A 25,013-nucleotide genomic window follows, 5' to 3' on the forward strand; every position below is an offset into this window, starting at 1 on the left:
GATTTGTGATAGTGAGATTCAAGTAATTAAGCTCGACAGTTGTGTACGTACTGATAACCGATTCAGCTCGGAAGGCATTGGTCTTTGAATTTGAATCATATTTTGTGAAAAGAAATAGAAAAGGGACGTGTTACTGTGCACAGTTTGTTCAGACGTGTACATGTGTATACTACATGCAAATTTGAAGAAATTAATGAGTCGTAAAACACTCTCATCGTTGTAAAACCACGGACCATCTTACGGCAACCATACAAGATGCGACGCCAAGTTGTTCTGGCCAGTAGAGCGAGAATGGGTTACTTTGAAACCAATTCATCGCATGCCCAACAAAAACTTTTTTTGCAGCTTTTCTTTTAGAGTATTGATCAAACCAACGCTTTTGAATCAAAACACATACACATCACTCTCATTTGGCCAATTCAGTTTCGCTACTTTGACAGATTTCAGTAATGTTTACTTTAGAAACTAATCCATTAGTTATGTATATGTCATTAAAGCTGCACTCGCTGTTTTGGAAGATACGATGACATGCTCATAATATCATACATCCTGGACAATATTGAATCACCTGTGACCTGTGAGTACTACATACTTGCGTAGTTATTCACATAGTATAGTATACTAATAAATCCAATCAGATTGATTTTTTAGGTCCATACCCTAAAATCAGCGCCCTCAACGCTATCACGATTTCAACTTATTACTATACTACTTATATATAAAACAGACCTCTAATTAACATGTAGATTGTCTTAATTATTGGTATGGTAACTGTTTTTAGTGAATATATTTTTGGATGTCTGATTGAAAAAATAATACACCAGTTACAGCTGGTGCAGCTTTAATACTATTTTTTTTTGAGAATTCTCAGATTGGAAAATCGGTGTACACTTGTAATAATACCCTGATTTTGTTCGAATTCATCACTCAAGACAAGATATATACATAGTTGTTTTAAAGCCCAAGTATCTGTAGTTTTTTTCTTTTCTGGAGCTTACTATTTGCAACACCTACATATAAACAAAAGTATTCGAGCTTCAGGTCACGAGAGGTCGCCATTTACAGCAACATCATTTCTTGTCGTCAAAATTGGAAATCACCATCTATTTTTATATTCACTCTTTGTACAATGTACAGTATTGAAAAATGTAGTGCAGTATGTTTTTGATAAGTATTGTAAAGACTATTTCACTCTGTCATAAGTAATGTGCAACACGTGTATTGTACCCTCGTGTCATATACTTTATAGAGCATTAATACAACAGACATATTTACAAATATTTTTTTTAGTGTTGGAACTTTTGACATGTTTTTGTCGTTAAGCAAGCCAAACCATGTTTTTAGATGAAATCAGATCGGGGCTATGAAAGTTGAATTTTTCCACCATATATATAATGACATGCTTTGGTACCGACGAGTCGCTATTCCTCGGGAATTATCGGAAATCATCGGCAGGATCCGTAAGCCAGGTGTGAATTCTTTTATTCTAAAAAATACCTATGATTTCTCTATTTGACTATTTCATTGCATAAAACTACTAAGATTGTGCGCCCAACTCGCTTTGAGCTACGCGTTTTAAACTAGTTCACGTATAAGCGTAGGGCGAGAATCAAATTGTACCATAGAGGGCGCGCGTGCTCCTTAATGTAATACTGAGCAGTGACACATGCATGCATGGATTAGACCGCAGCGTGTCCACCGATTGCCGACCTGTTACATTTTCAGTCCAAAAATTGTGAATTCACATTTTTTCATTTGATGAAAATTTCTAGGATTTCACATTTTGTCTTTCGCAAACGACACATGAGATGACAAAATATAAACACTGAACCATAATCCATGTGCATACTGCCTAATGTATGAGTACTACACATTTGTCACCGCATGGTTAAACCACAACATGTGATTTGGAACAATTATTTCGAATTTCAAAAGAACATATGCTCTCCCTTTGTACAAATCATTTCATTATATCATTATCCCACCCCATATATATCGTGCTTTTAAAGTGTATTTAAAAAATATTGTGCGGTTAAAAAATTTTTTGATTGTATTAAAGAAACAAGAATTTAGTTTTTTGTCTCTGATTTATTGTATGGAGTCACGAAAAACTGGAAAAAAATACTGATTATAATTGAGTTCAAAGTGCATGTTTTGAATATAACAGAACTAATTACCATATTTGAATTGTTACTTAACCTTGATTGGATGAGTACCTCAGTGTAGATATGCAAATAAAATATGCGTCACATTTCCAACAAATAAACAGTGATACTCGGGGCGATGTGCTATTGAAGTTAATCAAGGTTATTTGTGTGGGTGGTGAAAAAACACCGTCCAACGATTCAAAGTTTAATTAACACTCATATAATATGAGACCTGGTGACGCAGTCTGTCTATCAATTGATCACTCAATCGATCGATCGACCAACCAACCAACCAACCAACCAACCAACCAACCACTCACTCACTCACTCACTCACTCACTCACTCACTCACTCACTCACTCACTCACTCACTCACTCACTCACTCACTCACTCACTCACTCACTCACTCACTCACTCACTCAATCAATCAATCAATCAATCAATCAATCAATCAATCAACCAACCAACCAACCAACCAACCAACCAACCAACCAACCAGTCAATCAATCAATCAATCAATCAACTAACTAACCAACCAACCAGAAGACAACAAACAAACAAACAAACAAACAAACAAACAAACGAACGAACGAACAAACACACACACGAACGAACAAACAATTGGATTAATTACTTACTCCTGAAAACACACACGGTTACATGATCAAAAGTTACATTTTACTTTTAAAAAAAACAATACGTGGATGTACTAGTATTATGGTTTCGCTGTCAATCTCATTGAAAATTCGTGTCACGGAGAAAAAAATGGACCCAAGTACCGTCACATGTTTGGAGTAACCTACACGAAAACACTAATGGCCTTGAAGACTTCCTTATTCGGAACAACACCAGAAATTACAATACTACTATAACATTTCGGATTACCAGGTCATGTAAATTTATTTTTCAGAAAAAAATGAAAAAGAGCGACGATTTTGGGACCAGACGTAGATATATATGGCGCCTGTAGAGAACAATAGTATATTCTAAAGAACTGTATTTGAATAGCGTTTTCATTAATGACATGAAATGTTTTATATACCCGTTTTGTTATTTACAATGGAAAGCTTTTGGTCTATGTACTATTTGGTCATTGTATTCAAAATACGATTTATTAATAACCCTGCATAATTACCCGCAGCTTGACGTACGTATGGTGCATATTTTAGCAAATACACGTGTATGTACTGTTGGAGAGAGTATGCAACGTTAAAGGACTGGTTTTTTTTTGAAGGACTTTGTTTTGCAGGGGATGCTGGGACTTACAGGCAAGGTTGTTGTTTACACGTGGAACGAGATAGCTATTACATTATATCAAAAGCTCGCTGTCTACCTCGTTAACATAATACAGCAGTTTGTTAGCGTATAGCTGTGACACTGGCGACGTCGCTACAGACTGTATTCGAGCGTGTCTAGCTGTTAAAACAACGGTGCTACAGTCTGTGGAACTCGTACGTTTAAACAGCGCTATTTTATCAACTCTTGATTTTGGGGGTTGTCCTTCACGGTACACAACAGCGATGGTGATACTACGGAGTTTCGAGGTTATGATCTGCTGGTTGGTAATCTTCACCGGGTCCTTGTCTGCCGGTGCATTCAATGAAAGGTCAGGTGAGTGGAAATTAACAGTTGTACAATCGACTAACTTTTCTCAAAGGTACAAGAAATCGCGTCGATATTGGTGACATATTGTAACAAACGGTGAAATCTAAATGTGTTGCGACGTATACTAGGTGAAAACCTTGAAGTTATAACGCAGTCACTATGGTGATTTATTGCAAATGTATTAACACATTCAATGTTTCGACACTCAGTGACCTTGAAAAAACTGATAATCCACAAAGAGCACTGTGTGTTCCTTTATTTAACGCTCTCTTCAAAGCAAAGGAGTTAAAAGGGAGACATGCAAATGCAACGTGTGGAGACGGTCCACGAGACGGGCGTTGGTTAACCGTCTGTTTACACTCGAGTAGTGAGAAAATATCAAAAATAAGCGAGTTAAATTTTTTCAACGTGAATTTAATTTCGACTCCGTTCAATCGCCAAATTTGTAACACATGCTCATTATTTTGCAGTAAAAATATCTTATACGCGAAAATCATTTTATTAGTGATGTACTATATAGAATGTGAGATATCTGTTTCGCCAGGATTAAAAATGAATCTACGACAGGAGTCATTGCTTTGCATGTTATGAAATGCTCGTTAAGTGCCCTGGGGTCATTTTTAGTGCAAACTTATAGTATAATATCCACAAATAAACCATCCACCTAAAAGACTTTACACAAACCTCCATGTAATTATTAACAAAAATAAAATGCACCGCTTTAGATGACATCAGAAAAATGTTGTAATTTCATTTTTAATTTGAAAGCTATTAAAAGCTTATTTTGGTTAAATCCATGTTGACACAGTCACCTGGTAATATAATATGTGACATGTATGTAATACATACACTTGTTGTGTTCCCTACACTGTGTTCTATATATACACACACATATCAATAACTGAGAATCGCAATCTATAGATGATAAACTGAGCGTCACGTTTGAAACTGAAGACGATGTGACGACGAGTTTTGCTTTGAAGAACCAAATTGTCGGGATGAGATGCTTCTGTTGTTTACCTAATGTCTCGGGATGTCTTGTAAATCAACACCGCGACACTCACTGTAAACGGTGTTTCTCACAACAGCGCCGTTCTATTTTTGTTACGGCTAAAAAAATTTGGGAAAAACTAACCATAGCTATTATCATTCATACATTAGTGCAATATGTTGGGGAGATGTTACAATAACAGATCTAGAGATAATGTGAATAACAAGCAACAATTAGCATTGCACTTATCATGCAATTAGTAGTAGTTACGTAACAATCTACGTTGCACCTTTACATCATCTAGCGTTTACACATTAGTACTGCACCGGTATATTCCTTCTTACAAAAAATACTATAAAGTTTTTCACTTGAACGAGGCTAATGCACCATACGTCACCAAAATGGACAAATAAACAATTTATAGCAGGTGTAGTCTAGAGACTATCCGTGGTTTCGAATCTCAAGCTCTCTCTTCACCCTGTCTAGCTCAATGAAAAATCATGACCCAAACGTTGTTCGTTCAAAGCCTTGAGCAACCCACCAGCTGTTAGAGGATGGTGTAAAGCAATGTATAAGTAACATCCTGATATGACGAATATACCATATTTGGCATCCTGATATGACGAATATACCATATTTGGCATCCTATTATGACGAATATACCCTATTTGGCATCCTGATATGACGAATATACCATATTTGGCATCCTGATATGACGAATATACCATATTTGGCATCCTGATATGACGAATATACCATATTTGGCATCCTGATATGACGAATATACCATATTTGGAATTTACGTAAATTCAGCGATTGATGAACAAAGACATGGTGTTTAATCACTAAATGGATAACTTCGTTTGAAATTAATTTTGAAATTTCATCTCAGTGCCTGACTTAGCTAGACTTGAGCAGAGAATCGAAGCCACGTATAGCATATAGACTATATTATGTGTGTTAGGCTAAAGTGGTGAATTGAAAGGAATTGTGACGATTCATAAATAAATGTTAATAGTCATTTAATACCGCCTAATTGTGATTCAAGGCATGTCATTAACTGGAGTAAACAAATAAAATGTCGTCCTTCACGTCATGTGATGACTTGTTTATATACTGGGTACAGGACTAGACTACAGCTGGTACATCAACATAGTGTAAATGGAGCATGGCTAAGAACAAAACACCAATGTATCATTTCTAGAAATAGTATCGATTGTTGCTCTATTTATGATGATGATGATGATGATGATGATGATGATGATGATGATGATGACGACGATTCATCGCGTTCCAGGACCTCATCACCAGACTGATATTATTCATTGCACGTGATATTATCAATGATTTGTTGTGCGTACAGTGTATCATTAATTCATGTAAAAAACCTCTTCAGGCGCCTGTATGTTGTAGATTATGATCGATTATTTATAGTCCATTCCACTTGCCAGAATGTACTAGTTCAGTGCTCCACCCTCCACCCATTACCTACATCTATCGGTCAAAATAACAGAGGGGTAAAACGAAAAAAGTACATTGGGAAGTGAGTAGGCGTGTCTGTCTGTCTGTCTGTCTGTCTGTCTGTCTGTCTGTCTGTCTGTCTGTCTGTCTGTCTGTCTGTCTGTCTGTCTGTCAGTGAGTGAGTGAGTGAGTGAGTGAGAGAGTGAGAGTGGTGCATGCGTGCGTGCATGCTTGCGTGGGTGAGTGAGTGAGTGAGTGAGTGAGTGAGTGAGTGAGTGAGTGAGTGAGTTAGTGGCTTGTGTTAGCTTGTATATTAATACATTAACTAATGGAACTTGTCCATCGATCTCGAAAATAAGTTGTGAAATTTTGAAACCAGGTTTTGTAGAAGCTTACCCGTTAACATTATTTCATCGTAAAACTCTGTAAATAAATTACAGTGGGTGGCAGAATTTCAATGTAAAAGCTATAAATAAATTATCCTTGCACTCTTTGAATAATGCGCAACAATATTTTATTTTCAATTCACGCCCATGCTACTACATCGGCTAGCAATATCTCGTTCTAAAATATGCATGAAAGTACACTGCACATAGACAATTGTCGTATTTTAATACAAACTGAAAAAAAAACCTACGTGGATAATTAGGACTATTTCTATTCAGTAAATATAACTGTTATATTTTCAATGTAAACATAACTGCGACCTGTAGTTTAAATGAAACATCATGACACACCGTGTCGTCGTATTAGCACTAGGTCATACTGGCACGTGACATCGCACCGTAGATACGAGCTGCCTTTACTCGTCTGAGAGTGTTCGGTACCATGTATCACTTTACGTGGTGACATCTCATAATCTCTTATCTACAGTCATCTACAGTCATGTTGAAGTCTGGCGGTTTATTTATGGTTTCATTCTGTATCTGTTCTTCATTCATTATTCTCATTTTGTGTACTTGTCCAATGTTTGATACTATATACGCTGCTCTAGCCACTGATCTGTGTGTATGAGCAGTTGCTACTTCTGAATGTAAGTACACATACCTGTCTAAATAAACCAAATAGAACAATCAAAGGACTCGTCGGCAAAACTGACTGAAATCGATATGGAAGGATATCACATATCGCATGTCTGTCTGTCTGTCTGTCTGTCTGTCTGTCTGTCTGTCTGTCTGTCTGTCTGTCTGTCTGTCTGTCTGTCTGTCTGTCTGTCTGTCTGTCTGTCTGTCTGTCCGTCTCTCACATTTGGTTACAATCCTGAATGACAATTGCAGTTAACAAAAGGTACTGACACGAGCTTAACAAACCACGTGACTTAATGAACGTTGGTGTTTCGATATCCGATGACAACATTTCTCATGTTTCAATCAATATGAAAAAAACAGACCACTACGTTAACAAATTAGTCGGTTAGAAATTAAACAAGCAGGTATTCCATAAATTGAACACGTGCCTGGAATTCTTTCTATACTTGCCCTAGGCGAGATCATGAACATAAAACAACGAGGAAACATTTCGTGAGGATACTGATAGTTAGTATAGGGGGTTATAGTTGCGTGTGACTGTGATTTTCTTTTTAATCATAATCAATCTTAGCGACTTTTACAACCCTTAACACGCAAGTAAAGCATTTCCCCTGATTGTCACAATCGCTTATAGATCATTATGTCAAGTGTAAAATAACTCTGTTTTAATTGCTTCATGCTTTGGTTGTAGGTGTATGAAACCCTCTTTGAATTTCAATCCATGAACCGTTTGATATTTAACACTCACACCACATTGTCATGGTGACATTTGCCGAAAAGATACTATCTTGATCTACTGTCTTAATTGCCCTAGACTTGATCTGCTGTTTGTTTGCTGTAATTGCCTAATTTCAAGTTCTTATATTTTAGTTTTCATTCACATAATGTTGAACTTAAGGAAATATTCTCATAAATACTCACAGTTTTACGCCCCTAAAGTTCTCTGCTGAGTCTATTACATGTATATGCAGTGACAATTGTTCCTTTTTCATGACTGTTACCAACTGCTATGGTATATTCCTAGTTGGCGTGTTTGGTGGTCTGAGGTCAAACTTGTGGGTACCACTCCAGACATGCTGCTAATCTCTCACACCTTCTATGTTACCTACTGCCCTTCACTGCCAGGAAAGCTAAATCTCAAAGTTCCATTATCATATCTCCACATTCTCCTGTGCTGACGTACAGACTTATTTTCTCTTACTGGTTACTGATAGGTCAGGGATAGTGTCAATCAACTTTGGTGGATGCTAAGACTGGTATGTGGCCTTCTGAGGCTGCTAGCCAATTCATAAACGGTGTCAACTGATCACAGTAGCCATAATGTCACCACTGTGTTTACATCTCATTATCAATGAGATGTTTTATGACATCTATATTTACACTCTAGTCATTGACTATTTACATGCCTTGCAATATTAAAATTGTTTACAGATTGATTACATTGAGAGACATCACACAATTGACCGATAGTGAAAGCTATAAGCAAACCATACAAACGTTTTACTTGAGTGTTACGAGTTGTATGTGTGTTTCTATATATCAACTTTAACCCCATCCTCGTCTGACAGTGCGGTTTTACAGTATGTATAAAACTGGTAAAAAATTTACGTTTTGGCTATAAAAGTGTTGATTACGGTAATAAAAGAACACATATCATTGAGAGTCTAACTACAGCGCTGTGAATAGACGTGAGCTCTCGTTAAACTCGCTTCGATATGTCAATCTGTGTATCGTCTGTACAGAGAATCGATATCAGGAAAACATATCGAAACACCAGTTTAAAAATCTCGTCGTTCTTTTTTCTCCATTGATTGTCAATGCAATATAATTTGTCAATTTTCTTATCAAAAGTAAATCTTGTAACATTATTTTAATATCACCACGGTAGGTTTGTCCGACACAATTTATCGACCGGAGACACCGACACAAACGTTTGCAATATTTAATAATGACTTGACAGAAATATGTCTTGGTGGTGAATTCGTGATCAGATTTGAATAGTTCATTTCAGTAAAATTCCTGTGAGACTATTGTTATCACTTTCCATACATTTTGTATGTGACATACCACATCAACTTATCCAATGCCCAGGAGGTTCAAAAGAGAAATAGAATTGAGATGCTAAGTGGGTGCCAGTTTCGAATAAAGTGGCTGCCAAGACATAGCCCGAGGCAACAGGTGGAACGTGGCATTCAATTTAACGGTATGAAATAACCGAAACACGATAGTAAGTGAACGTACAGTACATGCACGATTTATAGTCTTCGGTAAATTAGTTCGTCCCTGTCGTCTGCTTCTGGGTCTGTAAGACTGTACTTTTGACTTAAGTTATACCATAGAGGTATAATACCTCCATGGCTATACATATCGACAGTATTTTCATGTATCCCGTGCCCCAATAGCTCGACCTAAAGGAACAGTACTATGGGGCCAGATGTGTGTGCTGGGGTTGGAGTGGCTTGAATAGAAAAACAACGTTGAGTCAAAAATCGTTCTAAGTTTAGAGCGAACATGATCATATCCCATAATCATCAGAAACCATAAAAGTGACACCTTTCAAAAATGAATCACCTCCTTGTCCGGGTTAAGCTAAGAAAAAAATCAACGCTCGGTCAGAAAATTGAATTAAAAAAAAAATCGCCAGGAAAATAATAAACTTTCTAGTCAAGTAGCACGGTATGTTGCATCTAGGAAAATAACGCCTTCTGGCGAATTATTGATGTTACAAGGAATAGGAGTAATCCTTCAGGGAGTAAGAGAGATTTGAGATATCGACAGGTCATGGCCGCAACGGAGTCCAATGAATCACAAGATTAGAAGCATCACACTAAAGAAGGTGTTGGCGTGATAAAAGAAATCAATAAACACTACTATACGACTTTAAATACCCTTGAAGCTACCTGACTTGAAACAAATATCGTCTGCCGCAAAAATCTGACTAACATTGCTACATTTTATTGTCTGACTCGATAACACTCTTACTACATTGCTACATTGTATCGTCTGACTCGATAACACTCTTACTACATTGCTACTTTGTATCGTCGGGCTCGACAGATATCTTACAGCTTCTTTTCATCGCCTGTCTTGATAAACACATACAAAAATTGCTATGTGTTCTTGTCGTGAACGACCCGATTATCTTTACTGAGTAGATCGTCTCCATATCATATACAACCAAGATCAAAATTGTGTGGATCGTCCAGTCTATACAACATAATTAAAACTGAACCAACAGTCTTTCTATCCATTTGAAAATGCCACTCAGTGAGAGTTCATGTGTCTATTCATGAGTCTGTAAGTGCATGGGTGTATTAACTGCAACAGTGTTTCACACCATGAAAGTGATAAATCAGTCAAGGTTACCAGACACAGCATTCTCAATACCAGAAACAGTTAATATTATCCCAAACAACAAACATAATATCTGAGACATTATTCAAATCACAGTCTCCATCAAATAAACCATTCATGTGAGTGTTACATTGTAACGTTCTGTCTGCACCCAATACAACTATCATTGATACATTGTTGCACGCATTTTCAATGACACTTCCACGAAGCGGCAGAATCGAAGGAAAAAATGACAACGGATGTTGCATACATTGTATTTTCTACACCACTTTGATATTGGTTGTATTAATTGTAACAAAGTATACTTTTTCAGGCATCTCAGGTATTGGTTGTACTGCTGCAATTTTTATCATGCCAGACGATAAGTTGTAGCAATATAAAAAAAAGATAACTATCTTTAGCATGAACAACTCAGAGCTACCCTGTAAACTTGAAGTAGCACAGCTGAGATTGTAAGGGTTTTTTTTACTCGTTCGAGAAAGTATACGTAGGTACATACAACCTTGATTAAATTTGTATAGTGTAATGCTAACGTTAAAGGGACACACGCTGTGTTTATAAGCCTTTTACTCAATTGAAAATACTTACAAAAATTCATTTAACCTATTCTAGTATAATGTTAATGTCAGTGCATATTTTCTATATGACATTACACTTCGTGTTCTGGCATTGTTACATAGCATGGAGAACCAAAACATTTGTTGATACGTATGATAAATTACGTCATCGGATCGTTTTTATGTTATATCCTAATACCAGGTTTGGGTTCAATCAATTGAAAGTGGTGGTTAAGTATACATCAGTAAGTAGAATACTGTGAGTACTTTTTAATACGCAGAAAAAATTGCATCATAAAAACACATAAACTCAGCTTATGCCCCTTTAACATTGATGATTACATGTAATAGTTTTCCGGATTTATGAATTGTGCAAATAACATGTGATAAATGTTAAGTATGCCATTTTTAATATGCAGCAAATAAACCCCCCAAATCCATACACTCGGCTTAAAGGCGAATGAGCGATAAGCGTGTTTAAACTGTTACACACTGTGTCTACACGATGCATAATAAGTATGTTATGAACATAAGTATGTATGTATGTTAATCAATGTATGTTATTTTTGTCATGTTCTTGATCACTTATCCGAAATCCCATCCATGCCTACAGTAGTTACATTTAAGGCGAGGGTGGAACAAGGATATGTCATTACAAATAAGGCAATAAAAAAGGACACAGTGCAATGCACAAAAAAGAGAGAAACTAATGACGGCTTATCCATCAAAAGACAGGGCAATTTATAGGAGCGGCCATTAAGTAAATGTATGCAATCAAAATGTTAATGATGGATTCATTTTTAATGTTCTTTTCTATTTGCATTATATAGAACAGTGTGGTATGTTATATGCATACACATAATAGCAGACGGAGACATCATGAGTTGGCTATCAATTACGCTATCCATCAGTGCATTTGGTGAAATGTAGAATTTGAAGTACTACACTTCAGTGCCAGACAAACATACGACAAGTGATGACCCCCTTTTAAAACAATTATGTAAATTTTGTGCGAATGTTATCAATTTTTAACAAAACATATAATCTACGATGATTATATCTGCAATTTGGATCTAACATAAAACCAAGCTCTAGCAAAAAATTTACACAATTTCCCCAATTTTGATCAAAATATTTGAGCGGGAATTATTATCTATTTAAGAAAGGTTAATCGAGTTGGCCTCTTTCCAGAAATATGTTATCAAGTGGTATATTGTACATGTGAAATACGTGAAATGTATAATTACCATATGGAATTAAAACTAGCGTCAAACCGCTAGTTCATATTCGAAAATAATTACAGTAAATGTACGTTGCTCTAATAAAGGAGAAACTAAATAGAATTTTACACGAATTATCCGCGGATTTAGATGCCGTAGCGAATATGTTATCAGAAAATATGATTGATTTCGTAATGAAGTATCACACCTTTAAACAGATCGTACGACTATTTGGTTCATTTTATAGACGGTACTACATATTCACGTCACATTCTTAAATTGTAGTAAATTGTTTGCAATTACCCCATCAACACGATGGCTATCTTACCACGTAGTGACAAAATGGAGTTTTAAAAAAATATGTACCCAACCATGATGTATTCAGCGCCACTGTGTTCACGAAATTAATGGAGATATGTATGAACTATTGACCTAAAATAATTTTTACAACATCCGATAGCATAATTATGGGCGGGTTGCAGATCGCTAGGTGATTGCACACGCTACATGCAATTTAATACACACGATGGCAGTTAGTCGTGAATAGAACATCACCTGGCTCGACAGAAATCTAAACCAGCTTTGCTACGCTGTATGACAAATATCTTACTAAAATTGCTACGTTTATCTTGTGGCTCGTAAAACCTTACTAACATTGCTACATTGTATCGAATGTTGATCCCTTTGTATGGATCATGTATTTGAAATAGTTTGACAGATTTTTGTTGAGTCAAACAATGTTCTCTTTACAAAAAAAAACACAACCATTGCAGTACTTATGGCGTCGTTTCTTATTTGTGAAGAACAGTTTATTAACATTGACGGACGTTTTGAAATATCTTCGATGGTGCCGACAAGTCTATATTATACTAGTCTACACGTGTTGTATTTAATGATTCGTGGCATTGTGTATTCGTAATACGTACTGTCTGTCACATGCAATATTTGATTTCAATCAAACTTGTCACATAGGTGACATATCATATGAGACATATGAAAGTCACTTTGTTTAATAACGAAATATGCAAATTTGACCGAATGGCCGCCATGTTTGTAGTTAAAAATCAATATTTACTGCATAACTCCAAAACTATAACACATAAGACTCTATTCAAGTGTCTACCCATATAATATCAAGTGTAAACGTTCTTATAGAGATTGACCTTTGACTTTGACCTGTTGGGACAGTTATCAAAATAAAGCCATTTCTTGCATATCACAGACACTTTGTAGTATTCTTTTGTTGGTGGTTTCTGATGTAATTAATGATGAAGTCCAACTTTGTCGTCAAAAGATATCAACAAACATCACTCTCCCCTCTAAATAACTGCCAATGTCGAAGAAACAGTACTAGTCTTCTTAAATGAATGACACATTACCACTTCAATTGAATTGTTTTGTCGCTGTTTCACAGATTCGTCAAGGTACTTCTATCTTACTGAAGGTCAAGATAGAGGAACTGCTGATCTTGAAACTGTTGTCATGGACACAGATGAAGCGTTGTTGAAGAGAAACAGAAGAGAGAATGAGAATGAGAATGAAGATGATGTAGCCAGCACCACACTAACGATTGAGACAGTGCTATTCAAAGTAAGGAATACTAGGTTATTTTTAGATACTTTAAAATGTAATGTGTCGGAACTAAGTGCTACGGTGCGATGCGGTACATTGTTATGTTTACATGTAAGTACTTAGTGAATTAGTAATGCTATGTAACTACGTAATGTACTATAGAGCGCAAGTCAGACATCGTTGCAAATTGAGAAGTTGAGAAAAAGTTCAATGACTCTGTGAATTCTAAATCAGTCGTGAAAAACATTCATACAAAAGTAGCTCAGAAGGGTGTTATTGATACCCCCTCTAGGAACCAGTACCTTTAATACAATACATTGCCTACAGTCCTTCTATATTCGTGCACCGTGTCTTAAATCGTGACGTATTTGCCAAGTCGTAGACGTTTATTTAGAGTCGCTTCCTTCTTTAATCTTATTTCGTTTGAAATATATATAGGTGCCATCAGGTTTAAAGTCTACATTTTTGTAACAAACACAGCAGAGGATTTAAAAAAAATAACTCAATTATTTTAGAGGGGTCGCGAGATGCAGGATTGGTGAAAATTATTTTTCTGGGGCCTCTAGGAACAGAAATTCAACTAACATCTAATTAACCTCGCCTATGTTCGCCTGTAGTTATCAGCTGTTTTATATGAATCAAGAGATAAAGTTGAGTTTTTGTGCAAGAAGAATTATTGCAGCTTCCCTTTTCCTGTAATTACATGGACAAATCAAATCTTTCTAATGATATTCATTTATATCCTAATAATTCCCAGCACAGGCCGCCAAAGTTTATGAACAAAAAAAAATTATTTCCTGTTTGCCGGTAGAATGGATGTCATAAGTTGAACTCTTTAGAAGTCAAGATATTTTTCAACCAACGATGAATAAAATACTTGTATTACGCTGTCCATCCGTTAATGGTGACAAATTGGACTGTCGTGCGCCATTGATAATTTAAGGCTTAATGTTTCCCAGAGGGTTGGTACGTCTTTTTAAATCGACAATTTGTAATTAGGGTCGGTCTATTTGGCGTGTGTAAATGATAGAGTCACGACGATAAAGTGTTGTCTTGTAGCGATTCCTGTGTGGCCACTAGCAGAAAAAATGAATGTTCACGCAAACCACGGCATGAATAATCGTAGATCAAACACAATCGGCAATCCCAGGTGGAAGGCAATGACGTTTAAACATGGTTTTTGGTGGTAATGATGAATGTAAGACAACGCCAATAAGTGCCTCCAGTGAGTTCGAAGAAGATATTGACATTACAAGAATTCAGACGACGCCAATAAGTGGCTCTAGTGAGTTTGAAGTCAGCGACAAAGACATTGATTGGAGCAGAACAAGTCACGTGCGGCATAGTAATTAGTGTGACGTAGTTACCACATTTGCGTGTCACATTGAATTTCGTGAAAGGACCCCAGATGAAACCACGTCTAGCTATTCGAATCTTGGTGACAATAACACAGTTGATAACAGCCTAGTTTGGTTACTGTAAAAGATGTAAAATTACACACACACACACACACACACACACACACACACACACACACACACACACACACACACACACACACACACACACAACAGTACTTACTCTCTAACTGTTACAGTCTTAATATAGTACAGATAGTAAAAACTATCGTTACACACATGAAAGGGATGGTCACTCACCGAAACAACAAAAAGGTCACCGTCTGGCTTCACGTTTCAAAACTCAAATTGCAGAGGGAATAAACGAGAATATGTATGATTATGCAATCACTTTTTCATCAAACAAAAGAAAAAGGCCTGCGGATATAAAAATAGTAATAATTATAGACATGTTTTTATTATACCGAGTAACCTCTGATTATTCTTTCTACAGGACAATCATGACTATTATAAATCAACATACATCACAGGTCAAGATGCAGCGATGGACTGGTGGGTTGATTTAGACAGTGGTGACGCCAAAGTACAGGAGTCGTTATCAAGTAGCGAAAGACGTGCAGTAGTAAGTAAAACGCAACTTTATCAAGACACCGTAAGTGTTTCTGACAACCAACAACAAGATATTTAGTTTGAGTAATTTTTTTTCGATCGCTATACAAAAACACCAAATCAGCCAAGTGTACGATCTAGGATGAATAAAATTAAGATTATTATAGTTGGTTAATTCCATGTGCCAATCTCAATATTAATGCCTACGTCATACTCTCTCGTGGAAATTCTCTTTAGTTAGATGCCATGGTAACGAAGCGGATCTTAATCGTATCACCTCGGTCAATGTTATTTATGTAAATAGATTGTGAAATGTTATTGTTAGATACCAAATTACAGTTCATATAGCATAGTCCAAGAAGACTTTAAGCCTCATTTAATAAATATTTTACTGTTTATCAACTTTTTTCTATAGAACATGAAATTAGATATGGAGTTTTTGTTTTATGGACACGCGATCAATGCTGCAACCATAACAACGGGAGGTAAGGTCATTATCCCTCTAGCCTGTATATTACTACACTATTTTAGTGCACGGTGCGTTTAAAACTTTGAAAATATTACAACGACGACCACTTTTCACAAGACATATCTATATTGATAAAAATGACAACAAGTCACACCAGGAATTTATTTGTTTCAGGTTTTATTTACGTGGGTCCTCACATACATCCATATCTTGCGGCAACTCAATACATCGCCCCCTTGATGGCCAACTATGACCTTAGTGTAACCAACCATTCCCATGTTAGATATGTTAACAAAGGTAAGTCTAATCTAACCATAACCTTACACACATCGCCTGCACGTATTCTATGAAAAAAAAATGATTGAAATTTGAACCACCTGCCTTGACAAGCTCCCATAACCTGTTTACTATTTACTGTATACACATAAATATTTGCATCAGTTTAAAAGGAGATGTTCATTCCATTTTTAAGGCTGATTTATCAGAAGTTCTAGGATTCTAGATTAATGCATGCACGAATGAAAGAGCAAACAAACAAACAAACAAACAAACAAACAAACAAATAAATAAATAAATAAATAAATAAATAAATAAATAAATAAATACAAATGTACAGGATTTTTTAATTGAACAAAGATAAATAGTGTTTCATCGTCACTTTCCTGATAGACCCCGTTCACACTTTGCGCTCAGGTCACAAGTGATACATATCTTCTTATTTTACCTACAGCATTAATACAATGTACCTTGGTATTTCTAAGCAGTTTTATTGTGGCTAATTTAGAGAGACGTCATTCTGTCTTCGTACTCTGCATTCATTTATTATGAATTCAATTTGCAGAAACCTCTCTTACTGTGGAATGGAATTCTGTGCAATTGAAAGATGTGGCAGACGGTAAGACAATATTGAATGTCAGAATCAACAAGTGATATAGATACCAACCATTTCATGTGAGTGTTCACTAGCTCTGTTTGATACAAATACCCAGAAGCCAATATGAAACTGTACATTCAACACTTTAAGAATAACAAGATAGCAATTTTTTGTTACATTTTAGTCTAAATGAAATAAACCATTTTAGCGTACTGCAGCTTGACACATATAATATGTGGGGCGTCGATGTTATGACGTCCACATTTGATGTCTGCATGATGATGGCATGATAGTTCATTTCATTTAGACAAGTAGCATGAAGCTATATTTATTCAGTCTTGTTGTCTTAAAGAGTAGCATGCACACCTTATTGATTTCTGTCAAACGTGCAGTAGTAAAACAAACATGTTGAGGTAACTTGGATAGCATGGTACGAAACCAATATCAGACAGAAACTGTAGTTCAATTATCGGCAACCTTGAGTCAGGTATGATAAACGTGTCTCGTCGATCGAGGTTATCGACCTCTCGTTACATTTACAATGTACACGTACTTTATATCCGACTGCCAGGTCAAAGGGCAAAATATATGATTAATAATGGAATGAATTTAAGTAGAGTCAAAAAGGTTTATATTGTAAAAGGGTGGATCTAGACACGAAACATGAATTATTAACGACTCCAAACGACAAGATATTGTGATGACATGCATACTGATAACATCACAACCATGTGTTTATTCAAACCAAAATGTTTTTCCCTTCATTTTATAGCCGGAAATTTCACTTTTCAAGTAACAATTTTCAATGACAGTAGAATTGTGTTCGTGTACAAGGAGGTACGTGGTAACATATTGTATTCGTTTACATCACATTTACATGTAATAACAATAATTCACATTTAGTTTGTCATAATTCCCCAGGCGGTGACATTCATCATGGCTATATCGCCATTACGCGTATATTAACCAAGTAAACAAGTACCCGATACTAACAATATATTAAATCCGAATAGCTCCCGACGTTGGGAAAGACACTGCAGAAATAAAATAAAAAGTCATAAATTCGCCATTTTCGGTCATTTTCGGTTCTGGAGAGTAATTTCATAATCTTACATCACATGCGTCACGCGAGATTGCATAAATATTCAGTGTTTTATTATTTGAAGGTTATAAGCACTTCTAAAAGAAATGAATATTCATGTTCTTCTACGTTACATGTGCATATCTGCTGACTCCCATTAGACAATTACAATGTAAAGCAAGAAGTTCGACTGTCAATTAATGTGGCTATATCGATGGGAATTGAGTATTCATTTTGGATTTTTAATTTATAAGACAATTTTATCATAGTTTCCTTTTTGAAAAATCAATGTGAAACAACATATGCCAAGTCCTTGTTTGTAACTCAGTATATGGCAAAAGATTAATAAAATGTGTAAAATCTTTGTTATTGTACGTACAATAACACACTTTTTACACATTTTATTTCAGTTTTTGCAATGTAGTGAGTTAAAATAAGTAGAAAGCTATGACAAAATGTTTTATAATATAAATTCAAAATTCAAAATAAATACTCAATCCTCATCCTTTCAACCCGATATTTCTCTGCAGTAGCGCGTAATGTATGTGACAGTGAAATCACTCCTTACCCCAAAGTTTATGAAAATACCTTTAATTATTTTTCTTGTGGTGTTCCTTTGAATATATCAACTTACTTGTAAAATAGACAAATGTACATATAACCCCTACTTATTATAATAAAACCATCAGTAATCATTTCTAATGAGAATATAGGGTCTGTGGGTTTACATATGGCCATTTCCTACTTATTTGATACAAGTGAATGTAATGAAAAATGAGGCTCCAGAACCCAAAGTTTATGAAAACAGCTTATTTCCTTGAATGGCATTCTCCTTCAAAAGAAAACTTCCATGATGTATGCCTGGTATGTTCTCAATAATTAATGTAAACTACAGGCCATGCTGTGTGTGTACGTTCTGTGGTTATTCGGTATATAAAATTTGCTGCACTATCTGCGTATGCCGCTACGTGGGTAGTTATATTCAAATGAATCGATGAATCTTAGCCAATGGACGTGTTGTTGACGTTTTGTTCACTGAGCTGATTTCCCCAGGCTTAGCTTAAACAATTATTCCTTAAAAATACTCCAGGGATTAAAAAAATATCGTTCCATTCGTTACTAAGAGCAACGAACTTTGACCTAACCACCAGTGTTTTATGCAGGTACCTATTGACATCACCAATTTCCCGCCAAGCGACCACCCTGTCAAAGTTGGCGTGGCTGACGCTTATTATACAGATGTCTACTTACAACCGAGTAAGTTCATAATACAAGTAATATTATAACAAAATTTAGGTGAGCAATACCAGATGGATGTCATTTTGATGTTTTATTCTGAGAATTGAAAGGCTTTCCATTTGAATACAATTACAAAAAGTCTATATTGCGTTATATACATTGCTTTTCGCAGGACAGTGTTGAGCGAAACGCGTGCACCGTCTGCAAACAGGACTACAAGATTAAATGCAGCCTACATAGATTGTGAAGCAGAGTATTTTGGGACGCGTCGATGGTGTGTCCTCATTTTTGTAACCGTTATACTCTGTCACTAATCTTTCTATTTAAAAACTTACTTTCAGAGGTAATACGTCGTCAGATCAACCAATACCATGCAGTCGTATTAGATAAAACAAAAGTACTGAGTTCAAGTGCAATCATACTGGAACCCCTACCAAGTAAGTTTTGAAAAAATAAAGTAACTAATGTATTCTGTAAAGAAAAATCAGCATAACATTTGCATCTCATGTGTTGATGTATGAGGCAATTTGCATAAAGTTCACATTTACGTACACGACAACTACGTCACATCCGGATAACCTGATAACCATTTTTTTTAAAAACGTTGATGAAAGGTATTTTGGGTGACAAGAAACACATTTTATTGTCCTAAACGGTTAAACAGTTTAATTCACTAATTCTTGTCATCTGCACTTGTCATCAGTAAGTCTTAAAAGGTGAAACTCTGGATACCTTGAGAAACTTCGAACATGCCCATGTGTAATTTACAGAAGGTTTGTGTCTCAGAAAAGTGATGTATTACCATGAAAACAGTGCCGTGTTATGTACTGAATACGAACAATTCTCATTTTCTTGCAGCGTGTAATACTTTCAGTGATTGTGAATCTTGTGAACAAAGTAAAATTGGTTTTAATTGTACATGGTGTCCCAAACTAAAACTTTGCTCCGATGGATTCGACAGGAATCGACAGCAATGGATTGATAACGACTGTCATAATAGGGTAAGTACGAGTATTCAATCATGGAATAGTCAGGGTCAAGATTGTTGTATCGTAAGGTAGAGTGGCCTACGAGTACGAGTAATCAAAGCCTGTACTCGAAAAAATCATCTCTGTTTGGCTCGGAAATTATATAAAACAAGCATGTATTTAAAGTAATACGTTATTTAATAAAGACCAGACGAGAATTGGAGAAGTAGACTTTGAATTATAAAAACTTTGCATGGTTTATCTATACCTGATGTGCTCACAAGTTCAGCACTCGACAACATTGAGTGTATTGCGGCAGGATCCTGATGTGAAAGCTTAAATTCAGTACTCGACGATATAGAGTAACTTAGAATCAATCTTCGCTTAGTAAACAAGTTTAACATAAAAGCGATAATAATTTTGAAAAAAAAGTTACAATTTCTGTCTTTAGTGATTTTGTTGATGACGCCATCGTCAATGTGGATGGTCCGCCATATTTAAAACTGCCATGAGGAAAAATTAATAAAAAGTGTACGTCTTCAGTCATTATGCAAAATATCTAGCATTACTATACCGATGATGTGGTGTGTGTGTGTGTGTGTGTGTATGTATGTATGTATGTATGTATGTATGTATGTATGTATGTATGTATGTATGTATGTATGTATGTATGTATGTATGTATGTATGTATGTATGTATGTATGTATGTATGTATGTATGTATGTATGTATGTATGTATGTATGTATGTATGTATGTATGTATGTATGTATGTATGTATGTATGTATGCATGCATGCATGCATGCATGTACGTACGTACGTATGTGTGTGTGTGGGGGTGTGGACGGGTGTGTAGCTGTACTCTGTAGGTAGGAAGGAATTAAGGAAGAAGTTTACAACATCTAAAAGATTTTTAATCTATAAAACTGTCTCCTGTTTGTGTTCCAGTGGACGGACTCGCCATGTATTTTAACTACTACTACTACTACTGCTCCTACTACACAGTTACACCCGTCACAGAAGGCCAACGACTCGGAAAGTGTTACTACGGTTACAAGTGCAAATAAACGTAAATATTCATGTATACTTTGATTTCATATAAAGTATGTTGGTCTGTCCCAGAAGAGTATTATTACGAGCACTTAAATCTGCCTACGTTATTTCAAAACATTTGCTCGGTCTTTTGAAGACTATTTTAAGTTTAGAAACGGAGTTCCTGATCACGTGACAACCACGTGACATAACTGCTTCGGATAATCAAAAGAAAGACCTAATATCATCAATACTAGTACAGTTCGTTTTGAGTTATCTTTGCATAAACTACACGACACTCGGCGTGTACTGGATGTATCAACGTCATGTACTGTCATTTTATCATTGTGTTCGTATTCATAATTGTGTAGCTACATTTCACAGCAGCGTTTCCTTTCTTTAAAATCTAATTTCAGCAACCAAGCCAGTCGTTATTACCCATGCGCTGCCAACTACAACAACTGAATCCGTTGATACAACAACAAAGGCCCCATCACACATTAAGCCTATCGTCAAGGGACCTGTTGCGCCCTCATCGTCAGGAGTTAGCATTCGGGGCGTCATAGTTATAGTTCCCATAGTTATAATAACGCCAGTTATTATTGCTGTGGTATGGATATGCTACGCCTACTGGCACCCAACCACTAAGTCTGGTCTTTTCTTAATACAAGTAAGTAATTTGTATGACAGCAATTTATAATTTTACTGTTAAGATCTTGATAAGGCAGGCAGACAGACAGACAGACAGACAGACAGACAGACAGACAGACAGACAGACAGACAGACAGACAGACAGACAGGACCGTTAGAATACTAGTGAAATATTGACTCGACTATAGATGTATTCAAAGCGAACACCCTCATGTATTATCTGAACTATTGATGGACAGAACGTTGTATTATGTTTTAACAAGAAACATCTCTCCAAGGCGTGTTTTAAGAATAGCAAAATCGACAAAACTTCAAAATCTACCTCTGAATTACGTGTCTAAACCTTGTCAGATATGAATAGCGCTCCTAGTGGCCAAACTATACAATCTTTTTGTTTTTTTTTCTGATAATCGCCTATGTCTCAAGCTGTACATGTGTGTATGGTAAGGTAGACAGTATCATACAATTTATTCTCTTGTTTTGTTTTCATTTTTAGATTCAACGTAGCCATAGCAACAGGAAGAACAATAGAGACGTGAAATATAAATACAAACCTACAGTAGGCATAAGTAGTATAAAAGAAGATATTGATATTTAGAAGATGATCTTATCTCAATCAAACTGAATATCTTATATGAACCAAAGTCTGGCACCTTTTCAAATTTATATCAATGCAAGAGTCTTTACAGCCATATTTCTTCTTATTAACGTTCACAATGAAACTAAAGAGATAGTTTCCATACTGTTTTTCATGTGGACGTTTTTCTCTTTTGTGGAAACATGAATCTAGTATTTAGACTGTAAAATACATCGCCCTGAGGCGTCCTTAGCAATACCATTGTGGAAAGGTGATGATAAGAGCGCCCGCAACGGCTGATCTTTCAGTCTAGAATTTATTGTGTTCGTTGTCGCTCTATGTACAAGATAAGAATGAATTTTTCATAAATATTTTGGCGCATTAGAGCTATATTAATATAGCGCACGTTGTAGATTACAACAAATCTAAAGTTAATAATATTTTTTTATTTATCCAGCTTCTTTTGACTCTAATCCCAAGTTTGTTGACAAAATGTTATTGCGTTATCAGTTTTTATTGTTGTTTCGTGTATTGAACAAAAATCAATTTTTATTCATAAAAAAAATTGTATCGTCATCTCCATGGAAACCATTTCGCTCACGTAGCTATTCAGAAATATGATTTGTGGAATCTAAAGACTCATTGTCTATGGCCATGCACTGCACTGCTCTGAGAGTTTCTATTCAGAGAACGTTGGGTAGGACAACTCTTTTATTTTTTATGTTTCTCATCGTAACACCTTTTAAAACAATGATGGGTCGGTCAGTCAGAAAAAATAAAAAAGTATGTGTGTGTGTATGTATGTATGTATGTATATGTATGTATGTATGTATATGTGTGTGTGTGTTTGTGTGCGTGCGTGCGTGCGTGCGTGCGTGCGTGTGTGTGTGTGATGCTTTTAATCCCTCGTATTTTTAACAGACTGAGTGTGGGCGCCTTAGAAATGACAATCACGTGATCACGTGTAAGGTTAGAGGAAAACAACACACATTATTTTGGATTGTAAAATGACAAAAAAAATGATCACATACTATCAGATAACAAACAGCGCCATCTCTCACAGAATGAACAAGACTGACTGACAGTTTTCAGTTCAAAATTTAACTCTCACCTTATCAAATTATTTTGTGTAGTGCTCTTGATAAGATATTGTTCTGTATCTATCAACCTTTTCAAAAATCTCTGGTCTATGGTTAACAGCTTGTATATATAACCGGGAAGCATCGACGCACAAGACATATTTAGTAATTCTACATCACATGAGGTCAAGACCAAATGATTTCTTTTAACTAATTTGTAATATATTTTGTAAACGTTACTAAACGTCAAAGTAAAAAGTGACTTGCTCGAGATTCTTATGTATACATTTTGCACTGTATCAACACTTTGTATGTAGCTACAGCCAATTTCACCCAACCTCGCCGAAAGAGTATGTATCACAAATGTATTTCTTTAAATACTAGTATATTGTTTCATGCAATATTGGTAGATAAGGGAAAACGTAAGACACAGACTGTTTACAAAATACAAATACTTGTATCACATTGTTACAACTCAAGTCATTGAAGTCTGGGTAAAATGTATATATGTTAAACTTGATGTAGTCTACTGCAATGGACTGGATAGTAACAGTGTATCACAGTGTATCACATTTTGTATTTTGTTTATGATTTGTACCAAGTCGATGTGTCTGAAGTGCTGTCCTTATCTGTATAAACCAAGATAAAAATACATTCTACGACATCATTATTTCGACGAAGTTAGGTGACATTGGCTGTAATTTTAAATTTTTCTTTAGATTTATTGATACTGATAAAATCAGTTTCCATAGTTTAATTTCTCAACTAGTCTTACTAACGGGCTACTTGGTTCAAGAAACATTTCAATGAAAGTGGCACAAACTGAGCTTATAACCTGTTTACTCATTTAAAAACCGTTACAAAATATTTCGATTAAACTATTATTCTAGTAAAATGTTTATGTCGATACATACCTTCTATGACATTACAATTTGTGTTCTGGCATTGTTAGAAGTGTTGATCACATATGGAGTTCCTGTACATTTTTTGGTACGTATGATAAATTACGTCATCGGATCGTTTATAACTAATGCCAGATTTGAGTTTAGTTAATTGCAAGTGATGGCTAAGTATACTTCAGTAAGTAGAATAATGTGAGTACCCTTTAATTTGCAGGAAAAAAAGTACATCCCCAAAACA

General features: G+C 35.8%; 2 protein-coding genes across 3 annotated transcripts in view; both read left to right on the forward strand.

The window, feature by feature from the left end:
* LOC144449222 (uncharacterized) overlaps positions 1 to 1,995 on the forward strand; it is a 24,922-nt gene extending 22,927 nt beyond the window's left edge. For both annotated transcript variants that reach the window (XM_078139732.1, XM_078139731.1), the window contains exon 16: positions 1 to 1,995. This exon is cut by the window's left edge and continues 190 nt beyond it. The gene's annotated coding sequence lies outside the window, so the exon portion shown is untranslated.
* An 858-nt stretch (positions 1,996 to 2,853) lies between these two features.
* LOC144449211 (plexin domain-containing protein 2-like) lies at positions 2,854 to 23,582 on the forward strand. Its single transcript, XM_078139718.1, has 14 exons — positions 2,854 to 3,036; positions 3,383 to 3,759; positions 13,779 to 13,954; positions 15,788 to 15,916; positions 16,319 to 16,388; positions 16,547 to 16,669; positions 17,214 to 17,267; positions 18,019 to 18,083; positions 19,491 to 19,584; positions 19,908 to 20,003; positions 20,425 to 20,567; positions 21,483 to 21,603; positions 21,983 to 22,236; positions 22,714 to 23,582. Exons 2-14 carry the CDS (start codon positions 3,669 to 3,671, stop codon positions 22,813 to 22,815), a joined length of 1,518 nt encoding a protein of 505 aa, XP_077995844.1. The 5' UTR covers positions 2,854 to 3,036; positions 3,383 to 3,668; the 3' UTR covers positions 22,816 to 23,582.
* Positions 23,583 to 25,013: the final 1,431 nt, after the last annotated feature.

Source organism: Glandiceps talaboti, chromosome 18 (genome assembly GCF_964340395.1).
Source record: "Glandiceps talaboti chromosome 18, keGlaTala1.1, whole genome shotgun sequence".
Classification (NCBI taxonomy): domain Eukaryota; kingdom Metazoa; phylum Hemichordata; class Enteropneusta; family Spengelidae; genus Glandiceps; species Glandiceps talaboti.